Consider the following 22,848-nt stretch of genomic DNA (forward strand, 5'->3'; position numbering starts at 1 on the left):
CACAAGGTTGACTCAGCCTTCCACCCTTCTGAGGTCAGTAAAACGAGGACCCAGATTGCTGCGGGCAATATGCTGGCGTTTGTATACCGCTTAGAGAGGGCTACATGAAGCAGTATATAAGTCCTATTGCTCTTTGTTCTTCAGTGGGTGCAATCTCCTATTACAAATGGATAATCTCTTGCCCAATCTGAATTGGCAACCACACTTTGGTGATATCTGTTATCTAATATCTTTTTTTTTTACTTTAACAAAGATAGGTATGCAGTGTTACTCCAGATTTTCTGGGTTTGGAAGAAAACTTTCCTACTTTTCCCAAACCAAAACTGGGCACGAGGCATGGAGCTGACTGAGCAGGGAATGGTGATATGGAGCTGATCTTCGAAGCGTTCCCTCCTTTCTTCCTATGTTCATTTCTGACGCCTTCCTTCGCAGAATCGTCTGCTTCAAGAGCGGAAGCAAGATATGGAGAAACAGATCCGTCAGCTTCGGGAGGAGAACGAATCCATCCAGGCGCTGGTGGACATGTTACACGACAACCTCCTCCTTCTCCGCAGAGAGAGCCGTGAAAAGCAGCTGCGGGTATGTGGTTTGTGTATTTGCACATAAGGGTTACGGTACGTTTCAGGGAAACAATGGCCAGTCTTGAAAAGGAAAGAAACCAAAAGAGATATGAAACCACTGATGGGAAAATGAGTCACCCAGGGGCGGTTATGCGCAGAATTAGGAAGAATTCCATGAAAGCAGCCGCATCTCGGGGGGGAAAAAAAACTCTTCCCCAGAAGCTAATTTTAGCCTTTCTGCTTCCTGTTTCTCTTCCCATCCAAAGTCTAAACAGGTAGAAGTGGAAGCTGAGGAACTCCGGACTGCCAATAGGCGCCTCCAGCATCAGGTCAAAGACTTGAAGGAAGAGATCCGTCTGCATGAGTTAGATACCTCTGTTACTTCCATCCAATCTGAGATTGAAAGCAGTTTAGGCGATGCTCCAGGAGCCCCTGGACAGACGCCAAAGGTAAACCAGAAGTATACACCTGGGGAGGGGAGGGGGGCCCTCAGATTCCCTTTTTAGCGTCACTGGGGAAATTTTCAATGTTCAAAGAAGGTTGTAACTTGTGTGCTAATTTGAGACAGCGCACAGCATTACACATTTCTGACCATTCCTTCCCAAATGTCTACGGAGATTCTCAGTCATTCAGGTCATGATGTCCCAAAGGTGCTTTTTCAAAAGGCAACTGGACTTTGTTTTTCCTTGAAGTTGTTTGGCTTCTCATCCAAGAAGCTTCATCAGTTCTGACTCTTCAGGGGCAATCCTTCCCCACACTCTGGGCTGTGCAGATAATCCTCGATTTACAACCACACACTGATCCTCGACTTACAACGATCAGTTTAGTGGCTGTTCAAAGTTATAATGGCCGTGAAAAGAGTGAGACTCACAACTGGCCCTCACACTTGTTGTGACCCTCGCAGTATCCACAGAGTCACGTGATCAAAACCGAGGTGGTTGGCAACTGGGTTATATTTACAATGGTTGCAGCGTCCTGGGGTTCATGTGATCACCATTTTTGCGACCTTCCCAGCGGGCTTCCGACAAGCAAAGCCAGTGGGGGAAGCTGGATTTGAGCACATGTTTTAATTAACAGCTGCAGGGATTCACTTCTTAACCACTTAGGTGAAAAAGTCGTTAAATTTGGCATGATTCACTTCACAGTCATCTTGCTTAGCCATAGGAATTATGGTTTGAAGTGTGATCGCAAATTGAGGGCTACCCGGTATTCAAATTTGGGACCATCTAAAGCATGTTATCTTCATACCTGGCTGAAACAAATTATAAGACACTTCTGCCCAGCACAGTGTTCGTTCTTGTTTCCAGCCCTAAAGACTCACCACCCAATTGGAAAATGACCTTTGTGTATCTTCCTTTCTGTGGGACCTGAAACAGTGGAAAAAGACCAGGAACACTGTGAGCCAGTCAGTCAGTTCTCTCATCACTGGACCAAGAAAGAAGGCCAAAACTGGGACTTAAATAATGTCTGGTTGCAGAGCTGTCCCGTCCCCTGAATGATTACAAATCCTCTGACTCATACCCTACGCACAGACCATCACTCTTTTATTTTCTAAAAGACATAAATGGCCTCCACACCTGCCAGATGTTTAATATGTGTTGTAAACTCTTCTTTGGCAGTTGAAAACGATAATAAATAAATGAACCCTTGTGGTGGGAGCCATTGGGCTCTGAAAATAGCATCTCTTCTGTCCTTACCAAAAAGCCTCTGAAAAGAGTAGTGTTAGAACAATAGTAGGTTGATGGGTTCTCCTGAGCCCAGGTAGGCTTGTTCCTAAGAAACCATGCACACAACTGCGATTTGGTCCAAAGGGAGACAGTTGGTATCTTAATGCAACATGGGAGACACCCATGAAGAATTGTCCCGGTGAGATTCACGTGAAGACAATGTGGCTGTATTGAATTGAAACCCGAAATTTCCATTGCTAAGCAAGATGGGTTTTTTGCCCTGTTTTACGACCTTTCTTGCCACGGCTGTTGAGTGAATCACTGCATTTGTTAAGTTGGTAACAGGGTTGTTAAGTGAATCTAGGTTTCCCATTGATTTTTGCTTTTGCAGAAGGTTGCACAAGGGGATGACCTGACCACGGTACACTGCAGCCGTCATGAATAAAATGGCGATTGCCAAGCATCCAGAGTTTGATTATGGGGATCCTGCAGTGGTTGTTAAGTGTGAAGAACAGTCATAGTCACTTTTTTCAGTGGCATTATAACTTTGTATGGTCGCTAAACGGATAGTTATAAGTCTCCTACTTTCTAGCACTAAGCCTTTTGACTCCTTGGGCGGGCATCTATTTATCTGCTTTAGTCAATCACCCACGGCATCCACAAGACTGGTTCCACTCCAAAGAAGGCCTCTCCAAGACTGGAGGAGGACATCTCTGAATACACCAAAAGGGTTTCGGCCTTGAGCTATCAGCAGCAAGACATCCTGGCCCAGAAAGAAATGGAGATTGCGAAACTCCAGGATCAGGTAACCTGTGCTGTACTTCTCTCTTTAATAATAATAATAATAATAATAATAATAATAATAATAATAATAATAATAATAATAACAACAACAACAACAACAACAACAACAACAACAACAACAACAACAAAATAAAAGTTGGAAGGGACCTTGGAGGTCATCTAGTCCAACCCCCTGCTCAGGCAGGAAACTTCCAGTGTTGGAGCATTCACAGCTTCTGGAGGCAGGTTCTTCCACTAATTAATTGTTCTAACTGTCAGGAAATTTCTCCTTAGAATTTAGGTTGCTTCTCTCCTTCATTAGTTTCCATCCCTTGTTTCTTGTCCTGCCTTCCGGTGCTTTGGAGAATAGCTTGACTCCCTCTTCTTTGTGGCAGCCCCTGAGATATTGGAACACTGCTATCATGTCACCCCTCGTCCTTTTCTTCATTAAACTAGACATACCCAATTCCAGCAACCGTTCCTTATACATTTTAGCCTCCAGTCCCCTGATCATCTTTGTTGCTCTTCTCTGCACTCTTTCTAGAGTCTTTTTTACATCGTGGTGACCAAAACTGGATGCAGTATTCCAAGTGTGGCCTTAACAAGACCTTGTAAATTGGTATTAACACTTCACGTGATCTTGATTCTACCCCTCTGTTAATGCAGCCTAGCACTGTGTTGGCTTTTTTGGCAGCTGCAGCACACGGCTGGCTCATACTTAAATGATTGTCCACTAGGACTCCGAGATCCCTCTCACAGTTGCTACTATTGAGCAAGGTACCCCCTGTACTATACCTGTGCATTTGGTTTTTCTTGCCTAAATGTAGAACCTTACCTATGGGAGGCCAATCTCTTGTGTGGCTTGGGGAATCACACATTGCATGACTTCTTCTCCATCCCCAGGTGACCTTGCAACACGTGGAGCTCAGCGGTTTGAAGTCTGAGATAGAGAACCAGAGGCGGTTGTACCAAGAAAGCAATCGGGACAAGGCCTTGAAGTTAGCTGTAACAGACCGGGATGAGGCTATATTCAAGTGAGTTCTGACGATTGACTTTGCAAACCCCATACACTGCATTGATTTATGTACAGGTAATCCTTTGACTTAGCGACCCTTCGTTTAGCAACCATTCAGCGTTACAAAGGAGTGGAAAAAAGTGATTTATGACTGGTCCTCGTGCTTAGGATCGTTACAGCATCCCCCACAGTCATGTGATCAAATTTGGGCGCTTGGCAACCAGCACGTGTTTAAAATGGTAGCAGTGTCCCACGGTCATGTGATCACCATTTGCAAACTTACAAGCCCGCTTCTGACAAGAAAAGTCAATGGCGGAAGCCAGATTTGCTTAGCAACCCTATGATTCACTTAACAACCATGGTATTCACCTAATGGCTATGTCAAAAAAATAAAAAATAAACCAGGTGTACTCACTTAACATCTGCCTAGCTTAGCAACAGAAGTTCCAGTCCCAATTGTCATAAATTGAGGACTATCTATAATCCCTTTGCTCCTGATACTATGATTGCTGCTGGGTTCATTGCCTGTCAAAGCAGTTGGACCAGCCTGTCTATCATGGGGAGGCAACTTTCGAAGTCCCCGGCAGTCATTAACAAAGCCACTAAATTTGGAGTTATCAGATTGGGGAAAACTGAGTTAGCCCCAATCATATGGGCTCACTGGCAAGGCAGATTAAACGAGGGCCCGGTCTTCCAAGGCAGTTTACCATAGGCCAGGGGTAGGCAACCTTGGCTCTTTTATGACTCGTGGACTTCAACTCCCAGAATTCCTAAGCCAGCATGGCTCAGCTTGGAAACCTCTCCCTTTCCCCTCAGCATGGCTGGCTCAGGAATTCTGGGAGTTGAAGTCCACGAGTCATAAAAGAGCCAAGGTTGCCTACCCCTGCCATAGGCTGATGTTTCCCAACCTTGGCAGCTTTACGATGTGTAAACCTCAACTCCCAGATTTCTTTAGCCAGCCTGGCTGACTGAGGAATTCTGGGAATTGGTCCACACATCTTAAATCTGCCAAGGTTAAGAACCACTGTTCCATGGCAGAGGCCATTATGGAATGGAGATACCCTTCTCCATCCCAGTTAGGGCTCCCTCATTATTGTGAGAACAAAAGCTAGAATTTGTACTTTGCCGCAGATGCAACACGAAATAATCGAAATCATAATCTCTACCATTGCACTGATGACGTTACATAGATTAGGTAGTGAAACGTCTGCAAGAAAACAACCAAGCTCAGAGAGCACCAAGGACTCCTCATTTCAACCCTAAGCTACAAATATTCTCCTTTTTTGCCACCATTGCATTTTCTTACAGCGAGTGGCCTTATTTATGACGATGGTGCATAATTGTGAGGGTTGAAAGGATGGAAATGAGACCTTGGGGGAAATCTTTATGCATCAGCCTTGAATCTTTCCAATTTTAGCCAAATCGTGTTCCTTTCCTGCTTATCAAAGTTATTCAACCTGAATAAACTTGCTGACTTCACTATACACTCTGCAAAGGTTGCTTGTTTGAACAACTGTAATGTTTACTGCTAGTGAGTTAATAAATAACCGCAAAACCACACCTTGAATGGAATTGCCACACGATTACACCAGATTTGAAGTAACTGCATTGATACTATTAGACTAGAAAATCCAATTAAAAATGCTGCCCATTCCCTAAAAAGCTTTTTTTTAATAGCATAGCACCAGGTTATATCAGAACCAAAGGAGAATCCGCCAAGGACACATTTAGCAAGTATTATAGAAACTGCCAGCTACCCAAAATGCCATATCACAAATTTATGACACCACAAAATAATGTCTACTCAGAAAGGTGAAAATAAATAGAAAGAATGATGACGATTCTCTGTATTTGTAATAATACAGGAAATAACCTTGGGAGACCAGCCAAAGAGATGCTGCCTATGGACTGGTCAGATAAGAGGGAGCATAGCCTACAGCTGCAAAAAAAGAGTGTTAAGGAGGTGGTGGAAGATCTGTACTTTCAGATTTGCAAGTTTCTCTTCGTGTAGTTTTACAATAACATAGAATTTTTATTTCCTGTCTGGTTTACCTGGGAAGGCTGACATAAATTTTGCAAGTCTGAAAATACATCACACACACACACATACACACAGAGTCACTTTTACAGTCCAATAACTTAAAATCAGATTTGCCCTTTGGTAATTGACAGATGGAAATATTGTCAATGCTTGTATTTTCTAAGTCCCTTCCAAGATTTTTTTAATTTTAATGCCCTATTCCAGGGGTAGGCAACCTCAGCTCTTTTATGACTCATGGACTTCAACTCCTAGAATTGACCATGCTGGCTCAGGAATTCTGGGAGTTGAAGTCCATGAGTCATAAAAGAGCCGAGGTTGCCTACCCCTGCCCTATTCTTTCGATTTCAATTTTCAGATCTGGATACTTATGATGTTCTCCAATTCTTTGTTTTCTATTCTACTATCTCCTGGTATTGCCACATCTATGCTTTTTTGTTTCAATCACAGTTAAATCTGATGTGTTATGAGCCAAGACTGTATCTGTGTGGTTTTTTTTTAAAAACTCCCACAATAATGATTCAGTCTGTCATTTGTACTTCTATAACTGTCTGGTTTGGTACAGCAACCTAACAGGACAGGTACAGACTCCAGCAGAAAGTCAGGACTGCAGAAAAAAAAAAACAGTTGTAACCAGCCTGCCTTCCATTGAGGATCTGTATACTGCAGGAACCAGAAAGAGGGCTGAGAAAATATCTACAGACCCCTCACATCCTGGACATAAACCACTTCAACCCCTCCCCTCAGGATGGTGCTACGGGGCATTGCATGTCAAAACGACTAGATCAGACATGTCAAACACAAGGCCCGGGGGCCGGATTCGGCCCGCAAAGTGGTTTCATGCGGCCTGCGAAGCCATCCTGGAAACAGTGAGGGAATGGCCCCCACTGCCATGGCCCTGGCCCAGAGACCCTCCTCCTGCCAGAGACCCTCAGATCTGTCCCACTCCTGCCCAGGCCCCCATAGGCACCCTTGATGCGAACGATGTAGAGCTGGCCACGCCCACCCAGTAGCGCTCGGCTAAACACCTGATTCTCACAGAGCTCTCTAATGTCTATGTATACAGTCAACGTAGGACCACAACTGAGCCCAAAGTTTATGTTGCTAAGTGAGAAATTTGTTAAAATGAATTTTGCCCCATTTTACGACTTTCCTTGCCACATTTGTTAAGTGCATCACTGCAGCTGTTAAATTAGTAACACGGCTGTTAACGTAAATCTGACTTCCCCATTGACTTTGCTTGTCAGAGGATTGGTGATCACATGACCCCGGAACACTCCAACCGTCATAAATGTGAGTCAGTTGTCAAGCAGCCCAGTGTAAATCATGTGAGCATGGGGATGCTGCAATGGTCATAAGTGTGAAAAATGGTCAGGTCACTTTTTTCAGTGCCGTTGTAACTTCGGTCACTTAGCGAACTGTTGTAAGTCAAGGACTACCTGTATTTACTGATGTAGTATGACAGTAGTATCATTATCCTTCTTACCTTCTTCACTAACCCCTCTTATACTGTAGGTAAGATTATTATGATTACTCTACTGTTGCTTTGCATGTACACTCTGAGCTTCTGCACCAGAGACACTATCACACTTGGCCAAGTTAAGTTATTCTCCTCTCCTACCCTACCCTACCCTACGCTACCCTACCCTATTCCACTCCACTCTAGTCTAATTTATTGTCTATAATATAAAAATAATAGCATTATGGTTAGTTACACAGTCAGCCAGATGTTTAGAGAGGATTTGTCATTTTTGTCTACTTTTTAAGTCTTTCCCAAGGGACTGTGATAGATGCTGTTGTTTGATGATGTTAAAGGTATCATCACAGGGTGACACTTACTGTTCCAAGTAAAGCTGCCTTTTGAAATTGACTGATGGGGATTTCATCAATGCCGATGGTGTTCACGTTGTGCTCCAGATGTATGACTACGACTATACTTTTTTCCTGCTAGGAAAGGTGAAATAGAATTGGAATTGGCAAAAATCTCCCTGGAGCGAGATTCGCTGAGCCAGCAGTTGCTGCGTGTCATTCGCCAGAAGATGGCACTTACTCAGGAGCTGGAAGCTTGGCAAGTGAGTAAGCAAATATCAGAAGCATCAGAAAACATGTCCTCCTGAGGTTTAACCGTTAAAGTTAATCCGTTTGGAAGCTGTGAACCATGTGTCAGGAACTGTAACAGTTTCGATGTCCCCTTTTTAAAAAAATCCCATTCAGATACAGCTTTGGCTCCTTCAACATTGCCTCAGTTTCAGACGCATTTTGTGACATAGCGGAATGGAGTGTGGGGATTTTTATCCTTTTCCTATATTCCAAGCTGCATTCCAGGTTCACTGAATGAATCTCATCCCTTTTCAAATAGACCCCTTTTTGTGGGGGTGGGGGGGTGAGAGGAAGGCCCAATGATGGGATATAAAAGGGGAGCTTGCAGGCAAGCAAATGCAAAAACAAATATTTACTGAAGGTTAAAAGGTAGTCTTCAACTTAAGACCACAACTGAGCCCAAAATTTATGTTGCTAAGTGAGACATTTCTTCAGCGAGTTGTGCCCCCATTTTACAACCTTTCTTGCTACAGACGTTAAGTGAATTACTGCAGTTATTAAGTTAGTAACACGGTTGTTGAACGAATCTGGCCTCCCCATTCACTTTGCTCGTCAGGTAGGCCGCAAAAGGTGATCGCGTGACCCTGGGACTCTGCAACCGTCATAAATATGAATCAGTTGCCAAGCGTCTGAGTATTGATCACGTGACCACGGGGCTGCTGCAACGATCATAAGTGTGAAAATGGTCATAAGTCACTTTTTTCAGTGCCATTGTCACTTCGGTCACTAAATGAAAAGTTGTAAGTCGAGGACTAGCCATAGTTAAAAACAAATGAGTTATAGCAGAGGTCTTCAAACTTGGCAACTTTTAAGACTTGTGGACTTCAACTCCCAGAATTCCTCAGCCAGCCCTGGCTGGCTGAGGAATTCTGGGAGTTGAAGTCCACAAGTCTTCAAAGCTGCCACGTTTGAAGACCCCTGAGTTATAGAAAGGGGAATGCTAAGATATTATTAGTGCAAAATAAAAAAAATGAAGTGGAATGGGGAAGGTATAGCAGGAAAGATTTTAGAAATTTAGAAAATCACAGAAACAAATCAGTGAGGAGCTAAAATATTTTTTCTGTTTCTTTGTTGGATTTGTGATGCTACACATGAAACCAGCTAAGCATTTGGTCTGAAGCTGAGCAAAACCCTGAGCAAAAATTACCAATCGCAAGTACGTGCCTCTAACTATATGAGAAAAGGAAACAGCACTTTCAGAATAATGCAACTGTATTGTTGGGGCCAAATTATGACGTTTCGTTTCCACAAAGCCAAAACGAAATCACAGGAATCTTTTTTTGTCTTTGCTTTGAGCATTTGGGGCAGAAATACTTTACAAATGGGAGTCTTCCAAGGGCAAAATTGTGTGTCTTTTGTTCAAAATAACAGGTGGTCCTCAACTTACACTCGTTCGTTTAATGATGGTTCCAAGTTACAAAGGCACTGAAAAAAAAGAGTGTCTTAGAAGCAGTCCTCACACTTGCAGTACACCTTATCACAGCATCCGCACTGCCACATGATGAAAATTTGGCCACTTCGCAACCGGCATGTATTTATGTGCGGAAAGAACCATGGTGGCGCGGTTGGTTAGAATGCAGTATTGCAGGCTAACTCTGCCGACTGCCAGCAGTTCGATCCTTGAACAGCTCAAGGTTGACTCAGCTTTCCATCCTTAACATGTCTGTAAAAAGAGGACCCAGATTGTTGGGGGCAATATGGTGATGCTGTAAACTGCTTAGAGAGGGCTATAAAGCACTATGAAGCGGTATATAAGTTTAAGTGCTACTGCCAGTGATATTTATGATGGTTGCACTGTCCCAGGATCATGTGCTTTCCATTTGCAACCATTTCCCAGCTGGCTTCTGACAAGCAAAGTCAAAGGGAGAATCCGAATTTACTTAACGACTTCACGATTAATTTAAAAACTACAGTCACTTAACAACGGTGGCAAGAAAGGTCATAAAATCAGGCACGAATCACTTAACAATGTCCTTGCTTAGCAATGGAAATTCTGATCCCAAATGTGGTCATAAGTTGAGGACTATCTGTACGGAAGGCAGATGAACCCTTTTAAATGAAAATGGGACAGCCTATCTGATATTACTTTGCAGAGACTCAAGAGTGGATTTCTGGATTCTCCTTCATGTTGATCAGAATATTCTCTTTTTTTTTCCTTGTGACCTACAGGATGATATTCAGTATATTATTCACCAGCAGCTTCTCCAGAAACAGCGGGAAGAACGCCATTGCCTCACCCCGCCACCAAAGCCACCGACACAAGGCAAGGGTCCTGAATTATTTCGGGCTGGTGCCAGCATTCCCAGTGGCACAGGCTTCTTCTCATTCTTCCGGAAAAGCTGAATTGTTGAAGGTGTGGAACTTCTAATATGGCTGAAGGCAGGATAGTGGGCGAAGGGAATGCAAAGGCTGGACTGGATGATAAGAGATGCAGTAGAGGCTCCTATGAGGGACATCTTGTAGGGACAAGGGCTGAATGAATTCAAGAGCCTTTTACTAGAATAGAATAGAATAGAATAGAATAGAATAGAATAGAATAGAATAGAATAGAATAGAATAGAATAGAATAGAACAGAACAGAACAGAACAGAACAGAACAGAACAGAACAGAATAGAATAGAATAGAATAGAATAGAATAGGAATAGAATAGAATAGAATAGAATAGAATAGAATAGAATAGAATAGAATAGAATAGAATAGAATAGAATAGAAGCTGGAAGGGACCTTGGAAGTCTTCTAGTTCAGCCCCCTGCTCAGGCAGGAGAACCTATACCATCTCAGACAAGTGACTGTCTAGTCTCTTCTTAAAAATCTCCAGTGATGGAGCGGCCAGGATTTCTGGAGGCAATTCTCCTCACTGTTAGGAAGTTCCTCCTTAATTCCAGGTTGCTTCTCTCTTTGATCAGTTTCCAACCATTGTTTCTTGTCCTGCCCTCTGGTGCTTTGAAGAATAATTTGACCCCTTCTTCTTTGTGGCAGCCTCTCAAATACTGGAATACTGCTATCATGTCTTCGTATGTTTTAGTCTCCAGGCCCTTGATCATCTTAGTTGCTCTTCCCTCTTTTTAGAATAGAATAGTGCTGGCTCATAGTCAAGCGATCGACCACTAGGAGTCCAAGGTCCTTCTCACAGTTACTGTTTTTAAGCCAGGTCTCACCTAATCTGTACTTGTACCTTTGATTTTTCCTGCCAAAATGCAAAACTTTGCTTTTCCCCACCTTGAAACTCATTTTGTTGGATAGGGCCCATTATTCAAGTTGGTCAAGATTTTTTTGGATCCTGAGTTTGTCTTCCGGGGTATTGGATACTCCTGCCAGTTTAGTGTCATCTGCAAAGTAGCCTTGGTGGAGCAGTGGGCTAATGCCTCCTTAAGTAACACCAGCTGCCTGCAATTAGTGCAGGTTCGCATCCCACCAGGCTCAAGGTTGACTCAGCCTTCCATCCTTCCGAGGTAGGTAAAATGAGGACCCAGATTGTTGGGGGCAATTAAGCTGACTTTGTAATAATGCCACTTGGGAGGGGTGTGAAAGCCCTAATAAGCAGGCATATACATAGAATGAAGGCTACTGCTAAGCTTGTAAGCCACCCTGAGTCTTCAGAGAAGGGCGGGATATAAATGTAATAAAAATAAATAAAAATAAAATGTTGATGAGTTCCCCTTCAGTTTCCTCATCTAAGTCATTTATGAGTCATTTTAAGCAGCTTTGAACCCATCTAAGCCAAAGAATATGTTCTCTTATTCTGTGTTCCACTCATACAGATGTTGGGGAAAAAATGGGCTGTACTGTCAGCTGGAGAGCTGACAGCCCAGGTTCAAGACCCAAGCTCTGTGCAATGGGGTGGACTCCTGTTACCTGCCTCACCTCCTGCCCACCTAGCAGTTCCTAAGCATGTAAATGAAAGTAGATAAATAGGTACCCCTTTAATGAGAAGGTAACAGCGTTCCATGCGCCTTTGGTGTATAGCCACAGAAATTGTCTTTAGACAACACTGGCTACTTCAGCCAAGAAACAGAGATGAGCATTGTGCTCTAGAGTCAGACACAACTGACAAGGAAACAGTTACCTTTTTTTGCTCCAGGTCCTACCCCCAAGATCATGTTTGGCCAAATGCATCCCAGGATACATTTGTAGAGGAATACATGTCAGGGGACGCGGTGGCTCAGTGGGTTAGGACGCTGAGCTTGTCAATCAGAAGATCGGCAGTTTGGCAGGTCGAATCCTGAGTGCCGTGTAACAGAGTGAGCGCCTGTTACTCGTCCCAGCTTCTGCCAACCTAGCAGTTCGAAAGCATGTAAAAATGCAAGTAGAAAAATAGGGACCACTACGGTGGGAAGGTAACAGCGTTCCGTGTGCCTTTGGCATCCAGTCATGCCAGCCACATGACCACGGAGACGTCCTCGGACAAGGGCTGGCTCTTCGGCTTTGAAATGGAGATGAGCACTGGCCCCTAGAGTCGGAAACGACTAGCACGCATGTGCGGGGGAACCTTTACCTTTACTGTTTGGTTCGAATTGACGAGGACTCAGAGTGGTTAACACTGAACGAGTTTATTGAATACACAAAGTCAACTGTCAAATGTCAAATGTTGCAACCCTTTTATAGAGAAAGCGTTTGAACTGTAACCAATACAAACAGTCTGTTTTCCCGCTCCTTGGTTGTGGCGTCCAATGATTGCACCTTATTTTCCCGCTTTAAACCTTGCAAAGCTGCACTGTGTTTGCAATCTCTTTCATGGCTTATAGCTAACTATTTACATACACAACACCCCTTACCCCCCAGTTGGTGTCATTTCTTTACAAAATCCATTAGGTATTTTGGTGGCCTATGTATTCTAGAAGGGTATCTGTTACTTTGGCTGCTAGGGACCCTTCTTCCTGGTTGACTGCTTGGCTGCTGGTTACTATGCTGGTTACTACTGGACCTGGGCTCAGGGTTACTGGCTTCGGATGTACTGCCTTGTGTATTAGGTTGTGTTTGGGATTCAGTTGTCACTGGCCTACTTCGCAGGGGTATTTCCCAATCAATTGGACTGAATTGTTGTTGATGGGCATCAGGAAATATGTCATCTTGCCCGACCACTACACCACTTTCTGGCCTAATGTTATCTGTACTGTTTGCCCTTACTGAGCTTTGGTCCCCCTCAGCTGGCACACACCCACTAGATCTTTTCCTCAACTGGTCTATGTGTCTTTTACAGATCCTATTCCCTTCCCCCTCAATGATGTATGATAGGGGACCCAAGATTTCAGTTACCACCCCAGGAATCCATTTATCCCCTTGGGCGTAGTTCCTGGCCCAAATCAAGTCCCCCACTTCAAATGTTCTGTTAGGAATGTCTAATTCAATGTTTGGTTGGAGTCGGTCGGGGTGTAGTCTGTCCAACTTGGTCAAGATTTTTCTTCCCCACCTCATTTCGGCTGGACTTTTCCCTGTAGCCGAACACGGGGTTGTGTGTTGAGCCAACAAGAACTCAGCTAGTCTCTGATGCCAGTCACCTCGAATGATTCTTTTAAGCGCGTCCTTCGTGGTCCTCACGTTCCTTTCAGCCAATCCGTTGGTGGAGGGGTGGAAGGGTGCAGAAGTCTTATGCTTAATCGAGTTGGCCTTGAGGAAATCCTGAAATTCAATAGATGTGAATTGTGGCCCGTTATCAGACACTATTACATCCGGCAACCCATGAGTGGCAAAGAGGCCCCTTAATGCCTGTATTGTTCTGGCTGCTGTTACTGAACTGACCGGTACTACTTCTAGCCATCTAGAGTAGCTGTCGACCACTACAAGGAACGTTAACCCCTGGAAAGGTCCAGCGAAGTCAATATGAATCCTGGACCAAGGATTCCTAGCTAGCTCCCATTTATGTGTGCGGATGTGTTGTTGTTCAGGCCTGGAACGTTGGCATAGATGGCAATTGGCAACGCATTCCTCAATGTCTTGGTCCAATCCTGGCCACCACAAGTGACTCCTAGCTAGGGCCTTCATCCTTACTATTCCAGGGTGTCCCTCATGCAATTCAAATAGAATAGCTGATTTGTGGATTCCTGGGATTACTACACGAGTTCCCCAAAGTAAGCAACCCATATGAACTGATAGTTCATCCTTCCTTCGGAAAAATGGACTGTATTTTACGTCTGGGTTGGCGTTGGGCCAACCGCTCATGACCCAGGCCATTACTCTCCTTAAGATGGGGTCCTTATTGGTTGCCTCAGCTATGTCTTTAGCAGTTAGGGGCAGATCAGGAATATCTTGTAGGGACATTACTTGTCCCACTGGGGCAGGGTCCTCCTCTGTTGTGCTAAGGGGCAATCTGCTAAGAGCGTCTGCATGACCCATGTCTTTACCTGGTCGGTATTGGAGGGAAAATGAATATGCTGAGAGGAAAATGGACCATCTCAGCATCCTGGGAGACATAATTTGGGGAGTCTGTTTATCTGTGGTAAACAGTCCCAGCAGGGGTTTGTGATCTGTCAGTATTGTAAAGTTCCTGCCATACAGGTAGTCGTGGAACTTTTTAACTCCTGCCACTATGGCTAAAGCTTCCCGGTCAATTTGAGCATAGTTCCGCTCTGCCTTGGTTAGTGTGCGGGAGTAGTAAGCAATGGGTCTTTGCATTCCCTGGGTGTCTAAATGGCTGATTACTGCCCCAACGCCATAAGGCGAAGCGTCGCACGCCAGGTAGATTGGTCTATTTTCTATAAAGTGGGTTACAGTTGAGCTACTGGAAAGGATATCTTTTAAGGTCTGGAAACTCACTTTGTGCTTGTCTTGCCAATGCCAAGGGGTCTTCTTATCTAAAAGCCTGTGCAGTGGTTCTGCAATGGCAGCCTTATGTGGCACAAAAGTGTGATAAAAATTTACCAAGCCTAGGAAGGCCTGTAGCTCAGCCTTGTTCCTTGGTTCAGGAGCCCCTTTTATTGCTTTAATTTTTTCAGGGGTAGGGTGGACTCCGCTTTTGTCAATCCTGAACCCCAAAAAATCAGTAGATTTAACCCCTATGCTACATTTTTCCTTTTTTAATTTTAATCCAGCCTTTCTAAATCTACCCAGTACCTGTTCCAGCCTCTCTACTAACATTCCTTCATCTTTTCCAGCTATTAGGACATCATCAAAGTAAGGGCATACTCCAGGTATGCCCTTTAAGGTCCTCTCCATCACTTCTTGGAAGATGCCTGGAGCAGCTGCAATCCCAAATTGCAGTCTGTGGACTCGGAACGCCCCCTTGTGGGTAACAATTGTTTGTGCCTCTGCAGCCTCTTTGGAAACAGTCAACTGTAAGTACGCATGCGCCAAGTCGAGCTTGGCGAAGATGGCGGCGTCCTGGATCGTGGCGAGGACCTGCTTCACCGTCGGGACCGGGTAAGCATGCTTTTTCATTCCAATGTTGAGGGTCGCTTTATAGTCGGCGCAGATCCTCACATCCCCATTGGGTTTGAGGGGTGTGACGATCGGCGTCTCCCATAAACCGCCCTCAACGGGTTCTAAAACTCCGAGGCCTACAAGCCGGTCGAGCTCGGCCTCGATTTTTTCTTTTAAGGCAAAAGGTACCCTCCGGGCCTTTAGCCTGATGGGATTTACTGAGGGGTCTAGGTTAAAATTAATGGGGGGCCCTTTGTACTTGCCTAGAGATCCATCGAATACGTCTGCAAATTCTTTGCAGACGGATTCGAGGGTCTTATTTCTAATCACAGAATTTATTCCCCCTATCCAAATTCCCAGGGCAGGAAACCAATTAAGCCCTATTAAGCTAGTCCTATTCCCCTCCGTAACTACCACATCTAAGACCCCCTTAAATTCCTTAAAATTAACTCTAAGGCTGGTCTTTCCCTTTACGATTATTGGACTTTTTTGGAAGTCCATTAATTGAATATTTGTTGGGCTAAGTGGAATTCTTTTTCCACTTAGTTGTTCGATTTTTTCCAGGGTTTCAGTGGAAATTATCGACACTGAAGCCCCAGAGTCGATTTCCATTCTGCAAGGAACCCCTTGCAGAAGGACTGTGATTTTTAATTTTCCGTCCGGAAAATTGTGCCTTCTTCCCTGCCTTTTCCGATTGACTCGGGCCACCTCCCCTGGGTTTGAAAATTTCGCCCGGGATCTAGGGGTCTCCTTGCCACTAGCATTGGGGGTTACCTTACCCTCTGGCCACACATCGACTTCATTCAGACGGGAGTCCCGGACGCGGTTTCTGCAGATGGCCTGGATGTGGCCGGTCTTGCCGCAAGCCCTACACTTGGCGGTGCGGAATCGGCAGGAAGCGCGGGGATGGTTGCCGCCACAGCTGCCGCATCGGTTCTGGGTGTCGTTGTCGCGCGGTCTGGTTGCGGTGTCCCGCCACGGTCGTTGTGCCCCGGTCGGTGGTCTCTGCGGTGTTGCGGTTTGTTGCCGGCGGCCGGGTTCGGGCCCTTCGCTTCTACGTTGTCTGGGTGCCATCTTCCCAAATCGCCTGGAGACTTCGGCGATCTCTTCCTCCCACTGCTGATCCACCTCCCCGCAGTCCACATAGCCCTCTTGGTTAATTTCAGGTGCTGTCGCCATGCTACTGCGGGGGGGGTCGCGATACCCGGTTGACTCATACGTTAGGAGTTCGTCGAGCACTTCCTGTAAATCGCCAGTAGGTTTGGCGATTATTCTGTTTTGTAATTGTTCATCGCGTAAGCCAAGCACAACTCTGTCCCGAATCCTAATTTCTAAATTATCGTATTTGCAACGAACTGCGGCTTCTCTCACGGCAGCGACGAATTTCTGTATGGACTCCCCCGGTCTCTGATTTCTCTTCTCGAAGATGCGCCGCCAAAAAAGTTCGGACCTTCGGGGAGTAAAGTGCACCTTTAGTTTTGCAAGGAGGTCGGCATAGGGCACGCTGGAGACTGGTTGTGGCTGGCACAGCCCGACAGCGACTCTGTAGACCGGTGTGCCGCAAATTGTCAAAAGTGCCGCCGCTTTTTTTCGGTCGTCGGTGATTCCGTTCACTAACAGGAATCCTTCGACCTGACCAATATATTCTTCCCAATCTTCGGGGAAGTTAGGGTCAAATTCCTTCAATGACCCGATTTGCGCCATTCGGAGAATTTTTTTCCTATTCTGCCGCGGCCGCTCGGTTGACTGTGACTTGCTCAGACTTTGCCGCCTTCACGACAATTCTTCCTAATCTCTGGTCTTCTGTCAATCCCACCTTCGTCGCCAGTTGTTTGGTTCGAATTGACGAGGACTCAGAGTGGTTAACACTGAACGAGTTTATTGAATACACAAAGTCAACTGTCAAATGTCAAATGTTGCAACCCTTTTATAGAGAAAGCGTTTGAACTGTAACCAATACAAACAGTCTGTTTTCCCGCTCCTTGGTTGTGGCGTCCAATGATTGCACCTTATTTTCCCGCTTTAAACCTTGCAAAGCTGCACTGTGTTTGCAATCTCTTTCATGGCTTATAGCTAACTATTTACATACACAACATTTACCTTTATCTTTACTTACATGTCAGTTATGGCTCCAAGAATTCCTTTACAAGCACCCATAACATAATGGTAGATGTAGACCATTGGAAAAGAGACAGGAATTTCTTGGGAATATGGTTGGCCATCCATACTTCCTTAGAGAAGCATCCATGTCCTTCTTTAACATAGGACAGCCTTCAAGGTTGCCAATAGGATTCTTGGCCTTTCTCAGTTAGCAAGATTGGGTCATCTCAAGGCATGTTTGGGGCATCCCATTCAATCAAATCTTCATCTGCTGATATACAGTCATACTTAACTTGGAGCAGCTGGAGGTTCCATGTCTAGGGATGTCCAACTGTGGTAACTTTAAGACTTATGGACTTCACCTTTCAGAATTCCCCAGCCAGGATGGCTGACTGGGGAATTCTGGGAGTTGAAGTCCACAGGTCTTAAAATTGCCCCCCCCATTGAGCCTGTAACAACATGAAGCCAGATGCTTTTCAGATATTCAGACCAATAATTCCCAGCTGACACAATTCAAATACTATTGAAAACAATCCAAGAAGTAACTACAAGAACTAGGTAGAATATTCCAGTCTGAAAGTAGGTCAAATCAAGCAGATGGCATCAGTTGGCCATTGGATTGAATCTTGAATCAGAAGAGAGGTAGAGGGGATCTTGGAGGTCTTCTAGTCCAGCCCCTTGCTCAAATAGGAGACCCTATACCATTTCAGACAAGTGACTGTCCAGTCTCTTCTTAAACACTTCCAGTGATGAAGCACCTACAACTTCTCACGGCAAGCTGTTACATTAGTTAATTGTCCTCACTGTTAGGAAGTTTCTCCTTAATTCCAAGTTCCTTCTCTCCTTGATTAGTTTCCATCCATTGTTTCTTGTCCTGCCTTCAGGTGCTTTGGAAAATGAATTGACCCCCTTCTCTTTGTGGCAGCCCCTCAGATACTGGAATACTGCTATCCTGTCCCGCCTAGTCCTTTTTTTCTTTAGACTGGCCATACCCAAATCCTGCAACCATTCTTCATATGTTTTAGTCTCCAGGCCTTTAATCATCTTAGTTGCTCTTCTTTGCACTTCCCCCCCCCCCAAAGTCTCAACGTCTTTTATGTAATGTGGTGGCCCAAACTGGATGCCAACTAAAGGCATGCAATTGAATGCAATTCTTGTTACGTAGTAGTTACTGGTATAGCAGCTTTGTAAAACACTAACTTTTGTTCTGGTCTCTCTTTTAAAACACATCTAGGTTTCCAACAGCAGCTGGCCAATCTCTGCTCCAAGTTCTAAGGTCACCCTCTTCTGGCCAATTGGAGGCATGACTGAGCTAAGTGGATTATTCCGGAAAGGCAAGCCTGGAGACATTCACAGGTCCCAGCGCCTGGCATTTGATGGAATAGGCCTAGAAATCTGGCTTCTGATCCTCCACTTTTTCTTAGAATCAAGACTGATATTAATCTCAAGTTCCTGCCTTGCAAGAAGAAATAGATTACAGGTAGTTCTCAACTTACAACCATAGTGACCGTTCAAAATTGCAACAGCACTGGAAAAAAGTGGCTTATGATCATTTTTCACACTTATGACCATTGCAGCATCCCCTTGGTCATGTGATCAAAATTTGGATGCTTGGCAACTGGTTCATATTTATGATGGTTGCAGTGTCCCGGGGTCATGTGATCAAAAGTCAATGGGGAAGCCAGACTCACTTAACAACCATGTTACTAACTTAACAACTGCAGTGATTCACTTAACAACGTGTAGGAAGTCAGCCCCCCAGAGAAGGAAATATTAAAAGGGCAGAAAAATATATTTCCTCAAAGGATCTTAAAGAGGCAGAAAAGCCTGCCCAGTTTTTCTTAACTGTGGCAAGAAATGTCATAAAATGGGGCACAAGTCACTTAACAACGGTCTTGCTTAGCAATGGAAATTTTGAGCTCAGTTGTGGTCGTAAGTTGAGAACGACTTGCAATGTTCACTTCTTTCAAGTGGGAGACAACTGCTGGCAAAACAGGAATGTCCCTGGAGGAGGAAATGAAAAAAAAAATCAAGATGGCAGCTTCACTCACGCAACGGCCATCTTGAATTTTTGACCCACATCCCATGGATACCCTCTGACAAACTGTTCTTTGCAGCAGACCCTATTTTACTTTTCATGGTTAAAAAAAAAGTAATTTCCCCTTGGGTTGAGGTCAGCTGCTAGTAGCTATGTAGACACGTGTGTTTTCTGAGAAGCATTGAGTTCAGCCTCAAGATTCTCTTCTTGCCTTAAAGAATGAATACCAAAGAATGTATCCAAGGTTTTGATATTTAAATAGGATGGATAATAGGAAATAAAGAGACTTTGGGCCAGATTCTTAAAATCCTGTCAAACAGAGGACAAAGTATTTTGTCAGCTCCACCTGAAATAGTGCACAGGAACATGGGCATAAGAATATCCTTTGAAAAGGCACCAGTATTATATTCTTCAATGCATTAGAGCAGAGGTCTTCAAACTCGACAACTTTAAGACTTGTGGACTCTCACAATTCCCCAATAGCATGGCTGGCTGAGGAAATCTGGGAGTTGAAGTCCACAAGTCTTAAAGTTGTCAGATTTGGAGACCCCTGCATTAGGATGTCCTCTTCAATAAGATCAACCTGTAGCAGTCTCCCTCTGGCTGTTTTGGGACTGCAAATCCCAGAATTCCTAGCCAATATTGCCATATTTCTGGGAATTCTGGATGCTGTGGCCCAGTATTTCTCAGCTTTGACAACTTTAAGATGTGTGGACTTTTAACTCCCTGAATCCCCCAGCTAGCTATGCTGGCTGAGGAATTCTGGGAGTTGTAGTTCTACACATCTCAGAGTTGCCATAGTTGAGAAACGCTGCTGTAGCCCCTACTCATCAGAAGAACACCAAACTGGGGAAGGCTGATTGAGGTTTTCTCTATAACTTGTTTTTTTATATAAAGTATATATCGGTACATTTGTGGCTTCTAAAAAAATCTGCATATATTTTTGCAGATAAGATTCAGTCATGTTGCAGGAATACCAGCAGGGGGCAGTAATGCTCTTTCCTCTTCCTCCTCCCCTTTCTCGTTGTATGCAAACAAGAAACAAGACACTATTTTGCACGTATAATTTCTATTGCTATTTAACATACAGATATACATATCCGGTTTCAATACCAAAGCTGACAGGCCGGATCCAAACAGAGATTTATTTATCTATGAAGAAGAAATTCTATATTGTTATAGAGTATTTTTGTTGTAAATTTGTTAATACAGATTTAATAAAGATTTAATTAAAGTGTGCCCTTCACACTTCTCTGAGGCTTCTGTTGGAAACACGGGCTTTACAACACTGGTTCTTCAACAGATCAAGACGGGAAGGAGTCTAACAATATACTCAGGAATCTCAGAGGAGAATTTATGACCAGACTTTGGAACTCTGCTCATGCTGCAGTGACCCCATATTTATTTACCATCTCATAAGGCAGGCGTCTTCAAACTTGGCCCTTTGATGACTTGTGGACTTCAACTCCCAGAATTCCTCAGCCAGCTATGCTGGCTGAGGAATTCTGGGAGTTGAAGTCCACAAGTCATCAAAGGGCCAAGTTTGAAGACCTCTATCATAAGGGTTTGCATCTATGCCAGTCCTAGTTCAGCTGCCTCCTGAAAGATGTTTAAATACATGTTGGGCTCAGTTGTGTTCATAAGTCAAGGCCAACCTGTAACAAGCAAGTGCGACACATCTTCCATCTATTTTCCCCACAGCAACCCTGTGAGGTGGGTTGGTCTGAGCAAGAGTGACTGGTTCAAAGTCACCTGGCTGGCTTCCATGGTTAAGGCTCAGATGTGAACTCAGGGTCTCCTGTTTCCTATCGGAAGAACTGTGGGACGTAAGAAGTACAAAATCCATTCAGTGCAGTATAGTAACTGACGTAACTGCTACCTAGAGTCACTCTGTGTGAGTTGGGTGGTTATATATACATTTGTTTAAAAATAAATAATAAACAAATTGAGGCCAGTGAAAGGATTCTGCATCCTTCTGTTCTAACTCTACATGTTTGAACAAAATCGACCATATATTGCTGAAAAACATAATCTGGGGTGAGTTTAGGTAGTCTTCCATTTCACTTGCACAAGCATGTTTTGAAATGTCACACACACACACACACACACACAGAGCACCCTAAATTGCTTCGGATCCCCTGCTGCGTCTTTCAGAATTACAACAGCACTGAAAAAATGTGACTTATGACTGTTGCAGCATCCTGATGGCCATATGATCAACATTCGAGCGCTTGGCAACTGGCCTGTCTTTATTTATTTATTTATTTATTTATTTATTTATTTAATTTATTTATTTATTTATTTAATTCCATTTATATCCCGCCCTTCTCCGAAGACTCAGGGCGGCTTACAAGCTTAGCAGTAGCCTTCATTCTATGTATATGCCTGCTTATTAGGGCTTTCACACACACACACCCCAAGAGGCATTATTACAAAGTCAGCTTATTATTATGACGGTTGCAGGGTCATGAGATCGCCTTTTGCCACCTTCTGACAAGTAACGTCAATGGGGAAGCCAGATTCACTTAACAGCCATGTCAGTAACTTAACAACTGCAGTAATTTACTTGTGGCAAGAAAGGTCAGAAAATGGGACAAAACTCACTTAATAACCATCTTGCTTAGCAACAGAAATTTTGGGCTCCATTGTGGTCGTATGTCGAGGACTACCTGTATTTGGGATAGTTCTGTGTCTGTGTTGTTTTTAATCTTGATAACTTTTTTGTTATTCTTGGTTAGAGCAGGAACACCCCTCCCCCCCAATCCTAATGTTTAAAATAAAGGTTGGGAACAAAATAATGTCAATAGGGATCCAAGGAGAAAACTGCCAAGAATTTCCTAAGGAGTTAAAAAGTTATACTGTTACCAACTGTAAGGATTTAAACCAAAGTGATCTATTTTTTTCCCCTTTTAACGAGACTTGAATACAAGCTCACAGACACTGAGTCTGCCCTTTGATTTTACAGTAGTAAAAGTTGTGATTCTAACTGTGCCTCAGTTGCTCGGCTGTGGGCACCCTGGTCTTTCTGCGCCAGCTGCATCCCTCTGGGTGGCATTTTCTTTTTCTCATGGTGGGCCTGAGCAGAGAACAATGTGTGACTCTTGCAAAACTGAGGGGGCGGCTGCAGTTGGCATCCCAACCCTCCGGAGAGGAATGCAGAACGGATGGGTCAGGCAGATGGTCAAAGCAA

At 44.2% G+C, this 22,848-nt stretch overlaps 1 protein-coding gene across 2 annotated transcripts in view; it reads left to right on the forward strand.

The window, feature by feature from the left end:
• BICDL2 (BICD family like cargo adaptor 2) overlaps nt 1–20,989 on the forward strand; it is a 37,245-nt gene extending 16,256 nt beyond the window's left edge. Inside the window, exons 4-10 of one of the 2 annotated variants that reach the window (XM_083378474.1) lie at nt 433–579; nt 827–1,009; nt 2,868–3,032; nt 3,914–4,044; nt 8,015–8,135; nt 10,333–10,516; nt 18,855–20,989. In XM_083378474.1, coding sequence (XP_083234600.1) covers nt 433–579; nt 827–1,009; nt 2,868–3,032; nt 3,914–4,044; nt 8,015–8,135; nt 10,333–10,506 — 921 coding nt within the window. In that variant the 3' untranslated portion in view covers nt 10,507–10,516; nt 18,855–20,989. The remainder of the gene's footprint in view (nt 1–432; nt 580–826; nt 1,010–2,867; nt 3,033–3,913; nt 4,045–8,014; nt 8,136–10,332; nt 10,517–18,854) is intronic. The other variant, XM_083378475.1, reaches the window with a different exon arrangement.
• Nucleotides 20,990–22,848: the final 1,859 nt, after the last annotated feature.

Source organism: Vipera ursinii (assembly GCF_947247035.1).
Source record: "Vipera ursinii genome assembly, chromosome: Z".
NCBI lineage: Eukaryota > Metazoa > Chordata > Lepidosauria > Squamata > Viperidae > Vipera > Vipera ursinii.